At 40.4% G+C, this 20,127-nt stretch overlaps 1 protein-coding gene across 4 annotated transcripts in view; it reads left to right on the top strand.

Moving 5' to 3' along the window:
* The window catches only part of AASS (aminoadipate-semialdehyde synthase), a 32,896-nt gene extending 14,490 nt beyond the window's left edge, over window positions 1–18,406 (top strand). For all 4 annotated transcript variants that reach the window (XM_041123986.1, XM_030015116.2, XM_030015115.2 and 1 more), the window contains 10 exons: window positions 3,783–3,912; window positions 4,774–4,884; window positions 6,206–6,314; window positions 6,744–6,884; window positions 8,822–8,989; window positions 11,279–11,374; window positions 13,371–13,486; window positions 13,665–13,753; window positions 14,087–14,263; window positions 15,825–18,406. In XM_041123986.1, the coding sequence (XP_040979920.1) occupies window positions 3,783–3,912; window positions 4,774–4,884; window positions 6,206–6,314; window positions 6,744–6,884; window positions 8,822–8,989; window positions 11,279–11,374; window positions 13,371–13,486; window positions 13,665–13,753; window positions 14,087–14,263; window positions 15,825–15,943 (1,256 nt within the window). In that variant the 3' untranslated portion in view covers window positions 15,944–18,406. The remainder of the gene's footprint in view (window positions 1–3,782; window positions 3,913–4,773; window positions 4,885–6,205; window positions 6,315–6,743; window positions 6,885–8,821; window positions 8,990–11,278; window positions 11,375–13,370; window positions 13,487–13,664; window positions 13,754–14,086; window positions 14,264–15,824) is intronic.
* Window positions 18,407–20,127: the final 1,721 nt, after the last annotated feature.

Raw genomic sequence — 20,127 nt, forward strand, 5'->3', positions numbered from 1 at the left:
ATTCTGTGATATCAGATTTAAAACCCAGGCTGTATCGCCTGAAAGATACTTCACTGGGAAGTGGTTTCCTTTAAAACTTACTGTTGTATTTCTGTTTATTTTTGTTGTTGTTATTGTTGTTGCTTTGGTTTGTTTTTTCCCTTCATGCTACTTTCATTCTTGGATGCTTTTGCTACCCTTTGCGGTGTTAACCATAGTACTTTTAAGCCCTGGGAAAAGATTTACAAGGAAGAAGAGGGGAACTCTACTGTTATCAGCACTGCCTGATGCAGTGAACGGGGAAGGATTACAGCAGTGTCCATCCCCTCATCAGTTTGGAGGCTGCATCTAGCACCTGCAATACAGTAGCAGTAAGGGAAACCAGTGAACTGAAAGATCTGTTTTGCCAAGCACTGAGCAAACATAGCAGGTGCCTCTTATCTGGGTAGCTTAAAAGCATGCAGTTTCTATGGCACACACAAAAAAAGCTGAGAAGGAAAGACACACAAATATGTTACTTGTCTAATATTTGACAGCAGGCAGGTAGATGAAGAAAGCATAAAATGCACATCGCAGTGCCACATTTGGTTCCCTACTGTTAGGCTACACCACTTTAAATCCAGATGACAAAGATCTTAATTGGGAAACCTTCATGTAATCAACTTTTTTTGGTTTGAATTTGTAGATGATTTTGCCTAGCTCTTTTCTCTCAGCACAAGTTGATTACTAGGGTATGTAAAATCACTCTCTGGCAATGTTAATTTCCCATTGACTTTGCAAAGGCCATAAGGAAATAAGGCGCTACATTAGAGGCACAGATGCTTTTAAATCTCTGTAAGCCTGTGCCCTACCTGCTGCCTTCGTTGCCCACTCCTTTCTCCTGGCTGTGTTCCAATTGCCATCCTTGTGCTGGCAGCATGGTGAGCTGGGACAGGAAACCAATGCACTTTTAGTCAGATGTGGTAAATACCGGTTGCTTTAACCTGGATCTCTTTTTCAGTTCTGCTTTGCTTATAATGGTAGGTGTTGGTGGCAGTAGGAGCAAGATAATAGGAAGGAACAAGTGGAGACAGGCCAAGACTGGATTTCTCCCTTTTAGTGATAATAGTAGCATATGCAGGATTGGTAGGACTAAGCCATAGGTAAATATTGAAACTAGTCAGATTGAATCTGGGCCTTTTAGTCATATTTGGCCTAAGCAAAAGCTTAATGTTTGTATCTTTGTTCTGTTAAAAATGGTGAATGATGTGAAATGTTTTTGTTTTAAGCTATTAAGCTATTCTTGGCTCTAAATAGGAATTCTGTTAAAATGTACTGAAACAGAGTTTTTTAACCAGATTTATCTATAAATGTATGGCTATGTGGAATGAGGGATGGGGTAAGCTTTTCTGGGCACATGTTTGTTTACTAAATCTGTTAGTTAGCTGTGTTGAACCTGCGTGTTCATCAAGACCTTAAAACTAGTTAAGGTTTTCCTGTCTCACTTGAACCAAGCACAGCCTGAAAAAGAAAAACAAATTTTCCTTTTTGGACTTTTTCCCCTCCTGGACTTCTAATCAGCTTCTTGCTTTTCAGTGAAGTAGTCTGTGCTTTTGCGGAACTAGCTACTACCATCAAAAACTGATTGAATACTTCACCTCTGCATTTATTTGGCCAGGTTAGAGAAGTGAACATTTTTAAAACCAGGAGAAAATATATACTGCATAGTGACCTAAAATACTTCAGGCCTCAAGATAAATTGTCGCACTGATTGAAAATGGTTGTTTTTCAGCAGAATGATGCTAATCCCAAACCAGTTTACTTTTAAAAGATATTGGGCATACAATTTTTTCCATTGCAATCTTCTCTTAAGAGTCAGTGCAACACAGTATTTCATTAAATTGGGAAGCACTGGACATGCCTTTTCTGTATGTCCATGTGAAAGTCAAAGCAAGAATAAAACCTCTGCCTGCTTCAATGCTATTTAATTATTCTGTTTCACATGGGGTTGTAAACCTGCAAGGAAAGGCACTTTTTGGGGTAGGCAATTATTTTTTATTTTTTCCCCTACCTTTCTAGTTGTGCAGTGCTTCTCCAGCAAATTGATGAGCTCATGAATCCCAATAGTATTTAATATATCTAGGACCATGATGTGAGTTTCTGGCATTCTAGTTTTCTCCTATACCTTGTTCTGCCAAGCAGACCACTGCATGACTCATTTAAGTAAGACTTAAGCTAGACCCAAGGGGTGATGTTCCCCCCAAATCAAAGCATGAAGATCAAGTCTATTGTGTGATTGTCCACCAAATAAATAAGGAAAAGAAAAACTGCTGCTTGGTTTCATAGTACTGTATGTGGGATGTCACTGAGTTCCTACTCGTTACTCTGACTTCAGTTCTCTTTCTCTCCTTTTTAAAGTTTTTCTTTTGTCTGATCCTTTTGACTCCCTATCCCTAACAGCTTTTCCACTAATACTCTGCCTCCAGAAAAAATACTGGTCTGCCTGAATGGGCTAGTCGTATTTTTCACCGGGCATAGCAGAGCTGTTGTTACATTTTTCTGCTGGTCGTCTTTATTTTCTTTTTCCCAGACCTCGTGTGGTAGGTTTATTGTTCTAGTTCTTCTCCTATATCAATAGAAGTGTTTACTACAGCTCTTGCCACTTTCTTGTGATCTCTCTCTAAAACTTTCTCTAGCCTGAGTGTACACATCCCAGCGCCCCTCTTGTGTGACTGTTATTTGTATTCTTCACCCTCAAACACTTTCTTTAATTGATCTGCTTCTAGACCCAAGATAATAGTGTATTTCTAAGGATTCCAAAATAATCTGCTTTTATCCTTCCATCAGTGGTTTGGTCACTTGTTCTTTGAAAACTTTGTAATGTCTTTTTCGGTATGTTTTGAGACTTACCAAAGAGTGGCAGGAGTTCATCTGAGATATCAAAGACTGAACCTCTAGTATGTATGTTTTTTAAAACCTAGAATATACCTTGCCACAGGCTTTTATGAGGGGTCAGAGTTAAAGACATGGGAGTATGCTTTTGGGGTAGATCACAACCCTGCCTAGCCTATAATAAAAGTGTTGTGTTTTTGTAACTAGTTAATGACACTTTTGTGATGCATTTCTGCATAAGAGATGCATTCATTCAGCAGACTTTTTTTCCCTCTCTCTAAAAAACACTTAGGTGTGAATGTGTGCTTCTTTCTGTTTAGTTTATCTGTTTTCCCACCATGTGGGTGCTCAGTTACCTGGCAAATGTAGACAGTGCTGCTGTAGAAAACCATGCCGGGAGGACACGTGCGCATGATGCAAGTGAGCTGGTGGGTTCTGGGGTGTCCTACTGCACAAAGATAGGTTTAACAGTCCTTTATCTCATGTTCTAGACCCACTTCTTCATAGAGTGGAAAAGAGACTTCTAGTTTTGCATAAATAATTTGTGTTGACCTAGTCTGCTGATAGGAAAACTGCAGTTAAAACTTTGCTAAGGTCCACCCACAAAGTTGCTGATTGGTTACAAGTCCGTTCTTGTTACACAATTTAGCAGTGAGTGCTTTGTTACTTCTGAGATTAAGTATTCTTTGTAGATTTTTGTTCTTGAGTTATAGCTGCTATGGCTTGACACTGGCAATTGGTAATAAAATTGACTGCTTTAGGGGAAGTAAGGTGCTTTATGCCTGATTTCAGTTGTTAGTGAAGGAAAACGTCAGTGCAACTGTTTCTCTTTGGGAAGAAGGAGGTGTGTGTAAAGCACAATTTTATGTGGGAGTGCTTTGGACTTACCTTCATCTTTAGGTAACAGTTGATGTGTTTTACTTTTAAAACAGCATCTGTCATGAAGGAACAACTTGAACAACTGACGAAAAAATACAGCAACGTTACTTCAGTTCATATGGATGTCATTAAGCACGAGGAAAAGCTGTCCTCTTTGGTGAAGAAACATGACCTTGTGATCAGGTCAGAATTCTGTGTAGAACATGATAGGCTCAACCCTAAGTCATGCTGCTTCTTTCTCCTAGTCCAACATGGTAACTTTTTTTTTAATGCCCAAGAACTAGGGTCATATTTGTGTATGTAAATAGTTGTAACTGGCCACTGCCTTCTCAGGTAGCCAGGCATCAGGACTTTCAAAGGGGCTTTGACTGCAGCATCTTTTTAGAAGCATTCACTAGCCTTCTTAGTGTGAGGGGCCAGTTGTGTCCACCAACGTATGTGTTCCTGGGATCAAATTTGCATATTTGCAAGAGGAGGCAAAATTCTGACATCTTGGTCATTTCTCTTAAATATCTCATTAAGAAAGATTTCTTTCCAGGTATTGAAACGGGAGGAAATGACTTCATAGTCCTTGCCATTTTGTCCCTTTTGCCACAGATGTCATGAGTGTTGTTTCCTTTCCAGGTAGAGCATGCTTTTCACAAAGTACTTCAGCAAGATCATTGTAATGCAAGCTTTCTCAAGGATGGTTTTACAGTTTTGCATCTTCTAAACCTCCAGCATGCCTGTTTAGAAGGTGGCCTTGAAAAGAGTTCAGTGGTTTGTTTTTTATAAAGAGAAGTGTGACAAAAGGTGCTGTCTAAAGAATGATTCCCCTATTGCCCTGTGCCCTGTTCTGAGTGCATACAATAATGCTCTTCTGAGTAGCATCGGAGGGTAGCATTTCACTTATGTAGGTATGAAACTGCTCAGGGCAAGGCAGGTATGACTGTTGCATTTACTTGAGCTCTTCTGTAGGCATACAAAAACCATTTGTGAGTGTCTTTCCAGTGACAGCATAAGTAACTGGTCGGATTTTGATGTTGCTTAATTCTTCATTTGTAGTTTGCTGCCTTATTCAGCACATCCTTTGGTTGCTAAGAAATGTATTGACAACAAAGTGAACTTGGTAACAGCCAGTTACTTAACACCAGCTATGAAAGAACTCCAGGAGAGGTAAGTATGACACTAGCATCTCCCTGGTGTTGCTTCCTTCTTTAGTGCATTATCTGAATATTTTGCAGTCTGTTACACCTGCAGCACTTATTGTGAATTACTGTTTTCTGCATTCTTTCTCCCTCCCTTTCTATGATGGAGGACTAAATACCTTTCCCCAAAGTTGCATGTGGAGGCTGTGGCAGAGTGGAGAAATGAGTGCATACCCCATTCTGGTCAGACTAGTGCTCTAAACACGGGAACGTACTCTTCTGCATATCCCATCTTATTCCATGTTAATGTGCCTTACCCTCTCTCCTCAGACTTGTTAGGGTGTTTGAGCTGGGCTGATATTCAAGCTGAGCAGCTGGGCTGTCCTGTCCTACCAGTGACAGCAAGCTTCTTTGTCATCCTTCACATTCCCCTAATAAAAACTCTTTCTTGGCTTATTGTATCTACAGTCATATACTCCTTCATGCCACCTTCTTTTGGACAGGCCCACTATATTAGTCTCAAATTGGTGACAGTTCTAACTATTCTAGTGTTTCTGTTGTCCTACTTATGTGATTGGAAGTCGTTTTGGGCATGGAGCTTCATCTAGGTGCTCCTCTCAGTCATGGTACTGGAACCTCTGAAGTGAATTCAAGTGAGTGAGATGAGAATTGTACGTGCTGTGTCTCTACAAAACATAAAACAGAGAAAGGTGGACAGGTAGAGAACTAGAGTTCCAGACAATTAGGGATGTTTAGGGGCTTCTCTCTCCTCCCCTTCTTGCTGTGAATGCCAAGAGGTCATATCACATTCTCAAAAAAAAAAAAAAAAGAAAAAGACACTTCTCATTTGTCAAAACGCAAAGTGATTTTGAAAATAAAATAAGTCACCTCAGTTTGTGGTGGTAACTGAGCTGCTCTGGGAGTGTAGGCAACTGTTAAAAAAAGAAAACCCAACTGCTTGTAATTTGGGAAAGTAGGCCTTTCAATCTTTCTCCCCCACAGGAGCTGTTTAAGGCAATCATGACATGCTGTCCTCTGCATTACGACCTTCCTACATTATAGCACTGTCCACGAGAATGTGGGATATGGAGTAGCTGGTAGAAATTTCTTTTTCCACCAGCCCCTAGATGTTGCAGCAAAGTAAGAGAAACCAAGGCTACAATGACTCTTAGACAATTGTCACCGTTCAGGTTTTAACAACTGCTTCTGTTTTTTTCCACAAGCTGCAGACAGAGCCCAGAATTTACTGTGTTGGGGAAAGTTCGCTGGGCCTTTGTTAGACAGATTTCCTGAATAAAAGGCCAGTAATAGTGAATATTCTGACAGCTCTGCATTTCTGTAATTTTTAGCGTAGAAGCTGCTGGTATTACAGTTATCAGTGAAATGGGTTTGGATCCTGGTCTTGACCATATGTTGGCGATGGAATGTATTGACAAGGCAAAAGAAGTTGGTGCTACGGTAAGGTTGGCAGGTAGTGCATAGTTCTGCCAAGATTTTATTAGTAAAGTTGTTCCTTTAACACCAGCCAGTTTTGGGGCATGTCACTGATGTGTAATGGACTCTGCATACCTTACTTTTTCTGATGCTTGGAATTTGGTGTCAACTAACCCAATTAGTGAGACCATCAACTAAGATGGCTTTGCCCCAGTGTATGTTTTGGTTTCCTCTCCTTTACGGATGGTGCCTTAAGTGTGACATCTTGACACTGTTGCTCAGTGAAATTCTTTAGGTTTCCCCTGTCCACTGTAGATTTGATTTGGCCCATTTGGGGCATAACATCAATAGAAAGTTTAAGAACTAATGGGGATTCTGCAGGGTACCTCTGTTCTGTTTGCATCCTGGTCTGTCTTCTCTTCATCGTTTCTTTCCTGTGGATAACTCTGACAGGTTGTATCCTACACTTCTTTCTGCGGTGGCCTACCAGCTCCAGAGCACTCTGACAATCCTCTGAGATACAAGTTCAGCTGGAGCCCACAAGGAGTGTTGCTGAATACAGTTCAGTCTGCTACGTATTTAAAAAATGGAGAGGTGAAGTAATCCTAACATTTCCATTTAAAGCCAGACAAAGAAGGTGGAATTGGGCTAAGGAGGGAATTGGGATTTGTAAGCTGCTGTGTTTACTTTCAAGCTGGTTACAGTCAGTTGCCTAAGCAAGTTGCATACATCACTTAATCCTATGTTTGGAGTGTGGTGGTGCCTGGCTGCTGCCAGCTTAATTCTTACTTGCTGTATGGAATCTGATTGCAATGAAGGAGCATGCTCTAATGAATAAAGCACTGGATTGAGGTTGGTGTTCTGGGTTCAGCTTCCATCCCTTTTGTATGTTGCTTTTGCCACTTAATTGCCCTGTCTTTGGCTCTGTGAATAAAAGGTGAGAGTGCATCCTTCAACTTGCTTTTCTGTCTAGTCATGTTTGTAAACCAAACAGCTTCATTCTGTACTTGCACAGTGTACAGCAGAACTCTTTGATTTCTTTTTCTTTTGATGCAATCTGTAATACCAGTAACCCACTGAGTGGGTTTTGTGAAAGTGTACAGTGCTTTCTGATGTGTTTTATATAAGCTCTGTTTTGCTCTTTGTGCAGGAGTCATTAGAGTAGAGTTAACCTAGCAAATGTCACTGCATCTGTTTTATGGAAAGATTGTAACTGATTTGTGCAAAGCTATTGCAAGCCATTATCACATTTCTGCTTTCCAGTCCTATCTGTTTGATCATTCCCACTTGCTCAGAACAGTTACTGAGCAGAGGCTCTTCAAATGTCAAGGAGACTGTCTTGTATAACCACTGTAAAGTTTAGCTAATTATCTAAACTTTTTGATCTGTAGAACTGAGAAATCTTTTGAGATGTTTTATCATGACATTTTGGTGCTCTAGTGTTCTTACTGCAGTAAGAAAGGAGAAACTCGGGGATTGCACATTGGATCATTATTTAAAAAGCAACAACACATAGTTACAAGTTTCACATGAAAGGGTCTCTTGGAGAATATGAAAATGTTTCTTACTTAATTCTGACCTGGTTCACCCATTGCTAGGAAAAATTAGATCAAGTATATGAATGATTCATTATGAGAGCACTATGCAAACTTGTCAGTAAATTGTACAATTTTTCCTCCTTGCCACTAAATCCTTAGCTGTCTTTGACTGTTGTACAGGATTCTTCCACACTAGTGTCTTGCCTGACAAACACAATAAGATCTTTCGGCATTGCTGCAGACTTCATTGACTTCATTGCTTTAGTCTTTCTTCTAGAAGGAAACCTTGCCGCTTTGCTCAGAAGTAACAAAATGGAGTTTGTATTGATGCTGTGTAGCAGATCTGTGTATTGCCTGCTTGAAGGAAGTGGGGTTCAAGGCTTTGGGTGGGAGTAATAATAGAATTAGTCAATTTTATTTTAAATGTTTTCCTTCCAACAGTGCGTTCACTCTGTGCTTTGTAGCTGCAAGTAAAGATACACACGGGCAGCAATTTTATATCAGTGTGATATCCCCTGATTTATTTTAATCTTTAAAAAAAAAGAAACAAAATCCCATCCTTCTGTTTACATTTGCCTTTTCCTCCCCAGTAAAAAAAGAGAATAAAAAAATAGACCAAAAAGCAGGGAGCCTATGGGCAGAAGCTCCCTTCACACTGGTGTAGTGTGGGGAGGTGCTCCAAAATTACACTAGTGTAAGTGAAATGGGAACCTGTCACCTTAATATAAATGCAGCAGGAATTAACAATGTGTGTGAGAAGGATGTGGCTTGTTTTAGCCCTTTGATTAGTAATGACTGACATAGTGCATGCTCCTCCATCACAGGATATGCTTAAATGGCTTGTGCAACTGCTTTATTTAGATTGGGCCTTTGTTTGCACCAGAAACACTGTGCATATTGTTCCTATTTTGAGCACACTTCATCTTTTCTGTTGTAAAATAAATTAAATAACATTGCACTGAAATAATATTGCTGTTCTTTCACAAAATTTAGATTATCAATATTCCAGCTGGAGGAGCATTACTTGATTCTGTTACTCCGATGGATTTTTTCCCAGGATTAAATCTTGAAGGTTTTCCTAACAGAGACAGTACAAAATATGCTGAGCCGTATGGTATTCAGACAGCTCACACTTTGTTGAGAGGCACCTTAAGATACAAAGTAAGTTGTTGTTGTTATTATTATTAATTATTGTTTTACTCAAGAGGTGAATGTTGTCATTTCAAGAGAACTATGTATTTAAAAGTCAGTCTTTTGTAGCTCTGTACTTGCTATTTATGAGCTCTCCACTGTCCTGATTGAGAGATAATTGAAAGCACTTTTCTCATTTTTTTAATGTAGCTTTACTTGGTTTATTTAACAAGTGTTTGTTGCAAACCGGAATAATAGTTTTACTTGTTTTAGGCAGCTGGTCAGTTAGCTTGCATAGTCCTGTATCTGTGTTTCTTTTTTCTCTCTGGATCTGTATTTGGTGTCAGATCAATAGAAGATTTAAAAAAAAACTTAAATAAATCTGACAGGTTTGTGTGATGTGTGTTGCTGTTATGTATTTTTAAGACTTGATCTATTCTCTTAAAGTTGATGAAAATTTGAAGTTAACAGTTGGTCGCTTACATTCCTATGAAAAACATAATGTAAAAATCTCAATGAAAATTACGGTTTTCCATCAAACTGAGAAAGTCTTCCATTAAGTAACTGGAAATCTTGAATTTGAGCAGCTTTAACATTTTGGTCAGTGAAGTAAAATGTTAAGGAGATAAATGTGTTTCCCTTCTAAATGATAGACTATTTTCCTTTCATTTGTTAGGTGCATGAAGCAGAATCAAAACATAATATTTTTTCTTTCAGATTTCTTTTTTTATTATTTTGTTGGTTAATATACGTTAAGAAGGAATAAATCTAAAACCATATTGAAGGCTTGAAAAAGCTTTTATGGATGTCATGATGTATCTATTGAATTAAGGTTTACATCAAGGTTTAAGTTATTGTTGTTTTGTGCATGGCTCGAGGAATGATGCGTATGTCCTTTCCCTCTTAATTCCTCTGTTGCAATACAACAGGATTTTTTTCTTTATTTCTGGGTGGGAGGCTTGCTTTAGCAACAGAAGATGGAAGGCTGATGTGGGGAAATAAGGGTTACAAATTGCAATAGCTCTCTCTTTGTCAGTCTAGATACAATCTCTTGTTCAGAAGCTAAAAATATGTGGAAGGCATCTATCTCGTCATGAAGTCTTAATAGGACAGTATCTACTCTTCCATTTGGTGCCTGGTAAAATTTTCTTTTGTCTAAGTGTTAGCACAAGGAAAAGCAAAAATGTCAGGGTGACAATGGAGAGTTGTTATCAATGTGCTGCAAGAGTGATGTTTCTGTGGTTAGTGCTGTTTTCTTAACCCCCAAAGCAAGTCCATCACTTTGGGTTGGGGTGATGCTGGTAGGGTTGTGTGGAAGAGCTTGCCATACCTCTGCCTGCATGGTACCTACATGCCAGAGCATAGTGCTGAGCAGGGCAGAAGTTAATGTTGGCCCTTTGCACATGCTGCTGTGTTGCAGAGCAGAAAGCAATCCATTCAGTGTGGAGGCTAACATCTCCTGAGAGTGCCTTTTATTTTATTTTATTTTAGCTAATGGAGTCAGATTAAAATGAGGTGTCACAGAAGGATCTCACTGCAAGGCCATCTGAGCTGATAACCTAGTGCTGGTGGAGGTGGCTCCTAAATATAATTAGCCCTCTTTCAGGGTGCTTATTTCCACCATTCTGCTTGCTTACAGTGTTTCTGGTCACTTGCATGTAACTGTTTTCAGGTATCCAGCAGCCGTGTGGGAGTGTTTACAGGATACAAACGAAATGAGCAGAAACCAGTTGAGACTTCTTTTATTGTGCAGCCTATTGCAGCCTTTGCCATTCCTTTTAAATACCATTCCACTGCTGTCCTGGTTTTGTCTCTGATATTCCAGAAGGAAAGATACAAACACACAGGATTCTTGTCTCTAAAGTCAGTTTATCTGATGTCCATACAATCACACTGCTGTAAAACTGGGGTGAGCCGAGTTCAGAGTTGGGCTCTCTGTGTTCAGTAGTTTGTTTATGGGCCAGCTGGCTGATATAACCCTGTCTGTAATGATGTGCTGGAGTTTGAACTAGTGCTGGCCAGCTTAGCCCTCTGATCTCATGAACCAGTGCTACTTGCCATGGAAGTATTGATGGCAGAATAACAATAAGTCATTAAAGAGGGTATTGAAAAAGTAGGGGGAGGGGTGGAGAGGGGCTGAGGAAGGTACCACTCTGTAGCAGTAACCCCACTGGCATCGTGTTATTGTGGCTGTCTTCCCATGGGAATAATGCTTAACACTACCATGGTTGTGTCCACCACTACATTCAAACCAAGGAGAAATATTCACCTCAGTTTCAAGTGATTATTTTTTTTAACCATGTTATTCTTTTATTTCAGGGATACTCTAAAACTATGGGAGGCTTTGTAAAACTAGGATTAATTAACCCAGATCCTTATCCTTTGCTAAGCTCAACCACACCACCTCTAACCTGGGTGAGTTACTGTGCTTACTCTACATTCTTTCCCCTGTTTTATTAATGTTCTTCTTATTGCTAGGCTTGGGTGAGCTTAGCAATGGGAATCTTGTATTGCATCCTGGTCTTCTCTGCTTTTTGTTCCTGGAAATTAGGAAGATTTTCTTCAGCAGGAATGTAATACAGTGCTGGAACAGACTCCCCAGAGACTCTGGAGTCTCTCTTGCTGGAGGCTTTCAGGACTCAGCTAGACAAAGCCATGGCTGACTTGAGTGCTGGTGGTACTTCTGCTTCAAGTAGGGTGTTGGGCTAGATGACCCTCAGAGGTCCCATACAATATTTTTATGCATTGTCTTGAATTTTCTGTTAGTCAGAATCCAGCCCTCAGTGCTGTGAGTTTGCAGTGTCCATATTGGTACTGGCCCATCATCTTCAGTGTAAAAGTATTTTTTATGGCATCAAGAAGTAAGAGATCATGCCTAAATGAGTATATTAAAATATTTTTTTTGTTAAAACTCCGTACAAGCGTTCTTTTTTGTCTTCTGTTATCCTGCTTTTCTGTGTTGCTTGCTGATGCCTCGCTTCATCTTAATCTCAGTTAAGGTATGACTCCTATGATGTGCTGCTGTTACATTTGACAATCAATGTTTTGGTTGTCCCTGTGGGCAAAACAGGGAATTTCATATTTCAGTATGGTGTAAAGAGAGCTGAATTTACAAACAGCTTACTACTTGTCAGGTCTGTTTGTCTGTCTTGTGAGAAATTTTTCTTCCATTTTGCAAACACCTGAAAGAGTAACTTTGTTTATTACTCAGATGAACAAAATTCCGATCTGTCTCCTGTTTCCTTCCTTAACCACCAGGTTTATGCTGTGTGATGATCTGAGGAGAGCACAGTATTTTTCTGATGATGCCCTTATTTCAAGTTAAGAATGTGTTGAGTGTTCTCAAAATCAAAAAAGCACATGGTGAAGAGGCCCAGTCTTGCTTGTCTCTGACCAGCATACACATACACAACACTTCCCATCTTCCCAAACTCAGGCATTTTTGGGCTGCCGTATGGGCTGCCCTTTCAGCAGTGTGTCCATTCCAGTGACTGTAAAATGGTCCACCAGCATCATAAAATGGGCTAGGAGTTACTTTTACTTTTTTTGAGATGATTTTTGTCCACTTTCAATTCTAGGATTGATATCTTCCACTTTTCTTTACAAAGATGGCTAGAATTTCCAGTCTTTCTGGTCTCAGTGAATAAGGATACAGTGTCATCTGTGAAAAGAACTATAAACTTATTAGTCTCAGTGCAAACCGTATGTCAGCGATGTTGTTACATCTTGGTACTTTCCTTTTATCTCCTCTGCCTTGTGTTTTTAGTTTTCTTGTAAATAGGCTAACCTGAGCTTCTAAACAGACTCTGCAGTTCTTGCTTGCTTTATATCTTGTTCATAGCTCCGTTTATTATCTGTCTTGCTGTGAATGAAGCAAGCAATAAGTAGCATCTAGATAGCACAAAATGACCTTCAGATATGCGCAAAAATCTTCAGAAAGCTTTTTGGTAATATTCCCAGGATTGCCAGAGCCTTGTTCATCTCATCAGTCTGTTTCCTTCCTTTTCAAAGGGACATTCTCCATTTCTAGACCAGCTGAAAGATACCCTTAAGTTCCTGACTTTCTGGCTGTCTCCAGGTGGCTTCTCTTTCACCCTAACATCATCTTCCCAGTGTACCCTTGTTTATGCAGATTTCTATGTTCTTTCTTCACTGCCAGAGGAAGGGATAAGACTAAAAAGTAGGGGGAAGCAGCTGAGTGGTGGGGTACAAAGTATTTTAGGAAAAGATCACTTGTCGTGATTAAAAATCTCAAACTATCTCACTTTCCCTGTACACATAACCTGTCTTCTCAGAAGTCCTGGATATTAACTGAGCTTGGTGGAGCAGTGGGTTCTTGAAACCTTGACTGAAAAGGAGTGGGAACAGATGTCAGGCCTTCAGGAACTTTTTTTCTTTTCTTTTAATACAGAAAGAGCTCATGTGCAAACTGGTTGGAATTAAGCCACCTGCTGAGTACCACGTTCTTAAAGAAGCTGTATTTAGCAAACTGGAAAAGGACAAAAGTCAGCTGGAGGCAGTGGAATGGTAAAATGTCCCAGTGATTTTTTAAAGGTTTAAAAAAAAAAAGAAAGTTTTGCAATTCTACCCATTTTGGTCCATGTTGAGACTGTTAAACTGGTATGCTGAAAAAGCTGGAAATTACAAAACTGAGACTAAGCTGTTGATCGGCAGTGATCAATGTCTGTCTCATTTCTTCTGCCAGGCTAGGTTTATTGGGAGATGAACCAGTTCCAGCAGCAGATTCCATTGTGGGGGCTCTTGCAAAGCACATGGAGAGGAAGCTGCCCTTTGGTATGTGAGAAATTCTTCTTTTTCATGGCTTTGAGTGGAACAAGTCAATATCTCTTATCAGCCTTAATTGGATTAGTTTGTTCACCTTCATTAATAAACCTTCACGTTAGGTTTTTTAATGTCTTGTGATGTTCTCTACTCCCCTAGTTTATCCTTTGCTTTCCCTGTTACATTTTTAGTTTCATCTTAATATTCTGTATTCCTTAATAGTCCCTATATTAAGTCACTTCCCTGATACACATGCTGTGTATGCATAGTGCCTTGCTCATCAGGAACCTCATCTTGATATGACTGAAATACAAGCAATGAATAGTTTGCATGCTCTTCTCTTAGGCGCTGGAGAGAGAGATATGATCGTTATGAGAAATGAAATAGGTCTCAGGCATCCTTCTGGTCATTTGGAAGACAAATTTGTCGATCTGGTTGTCTATGGTGATAACAAAGGATATTCTGCCATGGCTAAAACAGTAGGATACCCAACGGCTATTGCTGCTAAGATGGTTCTAGATGGTAAGTGACTGTTCGGACTTCAGTAACAGTATTTCAACCCTCTGTATCTTCCTGCCTGTAGAAAGCAGATGTATAGTGTTTCTGAAGTGTATATATGTATATTTTTTAAAATTTATCAAACTTTTCCTGTCTTTACAGGAATTTTTAATCTGCATGTTTGGAAGTTTCAGTGACAACTCTCAATTTAATACTTAATCTATAGATATTTTTAGTCATTTAATCTTAAATGTTTCACTGGTGTAGAGGAGACCTTTAGCAAGGTAAATTACAGCTGATTATGCCACAGTGAAGCAGGCTAACATATACCTGTGCTGAACAAACTGGTGACTTCCTGCTTTCTGGACTGATGAAATCTGAGGCTTGGGGCATATTACCTGATCATGTTGTGTATTTCTAAACAGGCAGACTCTGCCTAGTCATCACCGTGTTTAAGGAAATAGTGTGATTTCCCTTTGCTTGCTCTTAATCTCTAGAACTTGATTCTTCTCTGGCTAACTGAAATGAGCAAAAACTGTAGGTTTTTTTTTTGTTGTTGTTGTTATTTAAAAAAAACAACCACCCAAACTTTGGACGTTTAGATGCTTTTCACCTAACTGCAGTTGCACAGCTCTATGAATTAAATTCAAGCTGTGTATGCTACTGTGTGTTTCAAACTATTTTTTTCCTTATTCGATACAGTACTGATGCTGTGTGAGAACATAATGCCAGTGTTGATAAATCTGCCTGTGTATAGATGTAAAAAGTATAAAAATGAATATTTATATAACTGCAAGTTGATGTTTGCATTTGCGGTGGGTTGACCTTGGCTGGCTGCCAGGCACCCTCCCAGCCGCTCTCCCACTCCCCCTCCTCAACAGGACAGGGGGAGAAAACAAGATGAAAAAGCTCATGAGTTGCGATAAAGACAGGGAGATCACTTGCCAGTTACCATCACGGGCAAAACAGACTCATCTCGGGGAAAAATTAATTTAATTTGTTGCCAATTAAAATAGGTTTGGATAGGGGAAAAAAAAAAAAGACAAATTGCAACACCTTCCCCCCCTCCCTTTTTCCCAGGCTCAAATTCACTTCTCCATTCCTGACTCCTCAGCCTCTTCCCTCTGGCCTGAGCGGCGCAGCGGGATTGGGAACGGGGCTGTGGTCAGTCCATAACGGCTCCTCTCTGCCGCTCATTCCTTGTCGTGCTTTTCCCCTGCTCCAGGTGGGCTTCCCCACGGGCTGCGGGGGAATCTCTGCTCCGGCGCCTGGAGCACCTCCTCCCCTCCTTCTCCGACCGTGGTGTCGCAGGGCTGTTCCTCACGCTTTTTCCCTCGCTGTTGTGCGGCGTTTTGCCCTTTCTTAACTAAATTTCCCCAGAGGCGCAGCCATCTTGGCCGCGGGGCTGAGCGGTGCCCCGGGGCGGGCGGGTTGGATCCGGCTGGAACCGGCTGTGTCCGGCACAGGGCAGCCCCGGCCGCTCCTCACAGAGGCCGCCCGCCCCGCAGCCCCCCTGTTACCAAAGCCTTGCCGAGTAAACCCAGTAGAGCACTTAACGCTTTTTTTTTCCCTACCTTTACTTCAGGTGAAATAGATGCCAAAGGCATGGTTATACCATTGATGAAGAATGTTTATGGACCAATACTTGAACGTGTTCGGGCCGAAGGCATCGTGTACAGTACTCGCAGTGTTATCAAACAGTAACTGGAAGCGGTGGATTGAATTGGGTTTTGGCTTTGTTTGGTTCCCCCACCCCTCCCCGCCACCTTTAAGAATCTCAGTTTGGACCAGCTAAAGGCAGCACCTGCTGTTTCACACACGAATGGTGCCTTGCATAAAACCGGTCGCCTGACTGATGTAGAAACTGTAGATACACAGATGCATGAATTGTGGTATTCTCCTCTTAAAACTGTTATGCTTTCAAGTCCATGTTTCAGCATCAATCAGATCTTTCCTAAAATATCTTGGGAGGTTTTTTTTTTTTAATTAATAGAGTTTGTCTTCTAAGTGTATAAGGTTATTATTGAGACAAATTTAAGCTGAAAGAAAAAAATCTATTAGTGGATTCTTTTGTAGTGGAAAAGTCTGGTTAATGAATTCCATTGATTAAGTTTAATTGTTCATTTGGTAAAAATAATTTATCAGAATAACAGGGATGAAAGTGATACTTAAATTTTAAGTCTTGTTGTCCCTTTCCCTTTAACAGCATTTGTGAATGTTTTCACAATAACAAAAGGCAAAAAATAGTTTAGAAATTCTGCACTACTAGCAAATAAGATCCTGTTAAATCTTGAAAATGTTCAGTTGTTAAATATTTGAATCCTAGATCTTAATATTTTTTAAATCCCTTTCTTATGAATGTAAACTTAAATTAATTGGAGGAGGGAGGAAGTTTAAAGCAAGCCTCCCCCCATACCCTTTCCCATTACAGAGTGGAAGCTGGTTGCAATATGTTGAAATACCTGCTGTTACGTGTTGCCTTGTGCTGTGAAGACAGCACATTAGCATTTAGCTCTGCAGCTAGGAAGGGCATTCTGAAATACAACACAGTTAATGTGCTTAGAAGCTGCTCCAAATGACATGTTTACTCTTTCCACTTACACTGTGTGCCTCGTCCAGGTTAAGTACTGTTACAAAGGGAATAGACTGTGTAGTATAAGCAGCTTTGAAATGCAGTAGGCTTAGAGGTTTAAATCACTACTTTTTGAGTTAGCTTCTGTCCTTTTGCCATCATGCTTTTGAAGCGTTCATTTGGGAGCCTATCCATATCACTCAGTACAGTGCCACTTCAGAGTGATGAGAGTTAGCCAGCGTACCAGCTCATTTGATGCTAAGTGCTGTGCTGCACAGACGTGCCAGCCCGGCGCTAGCGGCAGTTTAGCCGCATCAGCCCAGAGTTGAGCTGTAGCCTGAGTGCAGCTTCTCTCTGACAAAACAGCAGTTGCCTCCTTCCAGTTCAGGGCTGCTTCTGTGGCTTTTGCTCAGGGATTTCTATGTGACCTTGCAATCAATGCAAGCACGGCTTAGACTTCACCAGTTAGGCCTGTGAGATGCAATGCTGTGGGCAGATGATACCATTTGCACTGGTACCTGTGCAACTGCCTGGAGCTCCCCTTTTCTAAAGCTGAATATGGATGCTGGAAGCCGTCTGCTTTCAACTTTGCTCACAAGCGCACTTTGCTGATAAACGCACAGCCTTTTACCTCCTGAGAAGCGTAGTGCTATTATCGCGGTCCCGAGGGGCTGGAATTCCAGGTGCTGCTCTGCCCAGCAGGACAAGCAGCCATAACAATAGCTGAAGTTTTGATCTCCCAAGTCTTGCTACTCAGGATTTGGATTTTCTTTGTGCATATGTAATGAAGTAGCAACTGTCACAAAGAGGAGGGTTAAAGGAGCCAAAGGGAGAAGGAAGAATGAAGGGCAGAGTATTATTGTCAAAGAGGAGGGCTTTTTATACTGAACCACTGAATGCTTTTGTACTCTCAAATTTGGATTCTGTTACAGTGCCATGCATGTTCTGAGTATTGGATGAAATCCTGGCTCCACTAGGTTGCTTTGCTTCCTGCTGACCTTACAGGCTCTTGGACTATTGTATGGCAGGTATGTGCAGCTGGGGTAAGGATGGAGCCTGCAGTGAATGTTCTGTTCTCTGCTGCCTCCTCCTTCCCCCAGGCAGATTAAAGGCCTACAACTAAGGGTTAAAATTAGACTTGTATCTGCTGGTCCCTTCCAGTCCAGTGCTTGGTGAGACCAGGATTTCACTTGAGAATCCTCTGTTCCCTCCTTTGCCCCACAAATACACAACCAGGGAGTTGTGATTCTGTATATATGCATGCACCTTGCTTGCTTTTCTGACTAGGAAATGCAGTATGCAAAGAAAATTGGAACTTTTAAAAAGCGTGTAATCTCTTTGGAGCACAAAAAGAATGAGCACTACAGAGTGTTTTCTTCAAGAAACACTGCTACTATTTTTAAACATTTTGTATCGGAATATATTTCTGTTTCCCAGTGCAATGCTGCTTTTTGTTTTGTAAGTTTAGACTTAAATGAATTAATTGCTCAGCTTTTGTATGAAGATTATAGACTTCTCAGTTCTCTTTGCATATTATTGGAAAGATAATTGTATCTTACACGCAAGATTGCTTGAAAAATAAATCTGAAAACCTGTGTTTCATTGTCATGTCATCTTTACAGTCTAATGAGGTGTATATGAATGGGATTTGTTTTTTTACATAGGTGGTTATATTGAAAGGGTGTCTACACATGGACTTCTCTATCTACATGAAATACCTTTCCATACTTCTTGCTAGACTCACAAGAGAAGACTCGTCAAGGATTGTTTAAGCATCCACATCTAACACCCATATATATATATTTATATACACACAAATATATATCTGTATCTAGACATCATCTTCAGCTATAATCTTGAGATGCAATTTTTTTTTTAGCACATGTTTTGTGCTTGGGCACAAGGACAGCTACTTAAGTGGAAAGCTGCAGAACAGTAGATGTATAATGTCTCCCTGTACTCCAGGAAGAAAAGAAATGAAGGCTTGGTGTCTCACTGCCTATCTCAGCTTGAGGGCCTTGCTCAGCTGAATACGTGGTTTGGTTTCTGCTGTCATTGCCTGGGCTGAAAGGCTCTTAAGTTGTTTGCTCACATCAGGCTGCAAGGAACAGATTGTCACTGTATGTCTCTCTCTCATTTTTTAATTTTGGAATTTAGTCTAGTGCCAGCTCTTCATGACAGGTAAGATCCCAGTTTCTTTCTGAGATGGAGGTGCTCAAGCCTCGTTGCACTCAGACTCCCTTCTTTGCCTCAATGTTTCATGTTCTCTCTGCCCTGGATATTCCTGTAGATGAGAATTACATCCCTTCTCAGGGACTGGACCACAAAAGTGTGACTGCTGGACAAAGGGCATGTGCTCATGGCACAATAGCTGTTTAAGGGGAAAAAAAATCTGGGGTAAAGTGATTGTGATTAGGCTGGAAAACTAATGAGGAGGGGCAGGAAAAAGAAATTTAGCTTTGAGTGTCCAGCAGAATTAACCAAGGTAAGTCAGACCATCTCAAATACACTGTGACTAATTACAGTGTCACAGGATGTGACTTTGCTAAAACAAGGGAATGAGTTCAGTAAGCCAGAAGGGTTTGTTTTTTTTTTCCTACTTTTTTAGTTCTAAAAAGAAAAGAATGCAATAGGAAACATAGGGGAATCAGGTGAAATGTGGCCAAATGTCCTGAGAGACTTCTCTTCCCTCTTGTCCCTTTGAAAGGCAAGTCCCTAATCCATCAAAGCACAAACCTGTGTAACAGAAATGGGTGCTCAGACCTTTGCCTTGCTGCAGGAACGCAGTGAAAACCAAGACTAACCTGGGGTGCCTCAGACTTACAGTAGTAGTTGGGCCCCCGTTTCTGTTTTTAATCCCAACAAGACAACACAGCTCCTCTCCTCCCCAGCCCAGCTTTTCTTATGCTTCAGAACAATTAGAGAGAGAAAAATGAGTTTAACTTTGCTAAACTCATCTTGAAGTAAGCATTTACCACAGAAAATTTCAAGCCATGTGAAATAACACACATTATCCTAGGATGTCGCAATGAACTGTGCCAGGTAAAGCATTGTGATAAAATATTGCTAACAACTAGCTTAGTCAACTGACTTTCACAGTCCATACTAAGGTCTTTAACTAATATGCTGTTGTACTTGTAGCTATGAGTTTGTATGACTTCTAGTCCTCATTTATTGCTGGCTTTTGTAAAGCTTTTCCATAAGTATTAAATCTCAACACCTCAATCACTAAAAAGTTGGTGATGTTAGTAAATGACTTTTTTTTTTTTTTTTTTTTTAACTCTCTACTTACCTATGATTTCTTAGGAGGAAGCTC

This window comes from Aquila chrysaetos, chromosome 5 (genome assembly GCF_900496995.4).
Source record: "Aquila chrysaetos chrysaetos chromosome 5, bAquChr1.4, whole genome shotgun sequence".
NCBI lineage: Eukaryota > Metazoa > Chordata > Aves > Accipitriformes > Accipitridae > Aquila > Aquila chrysaetos.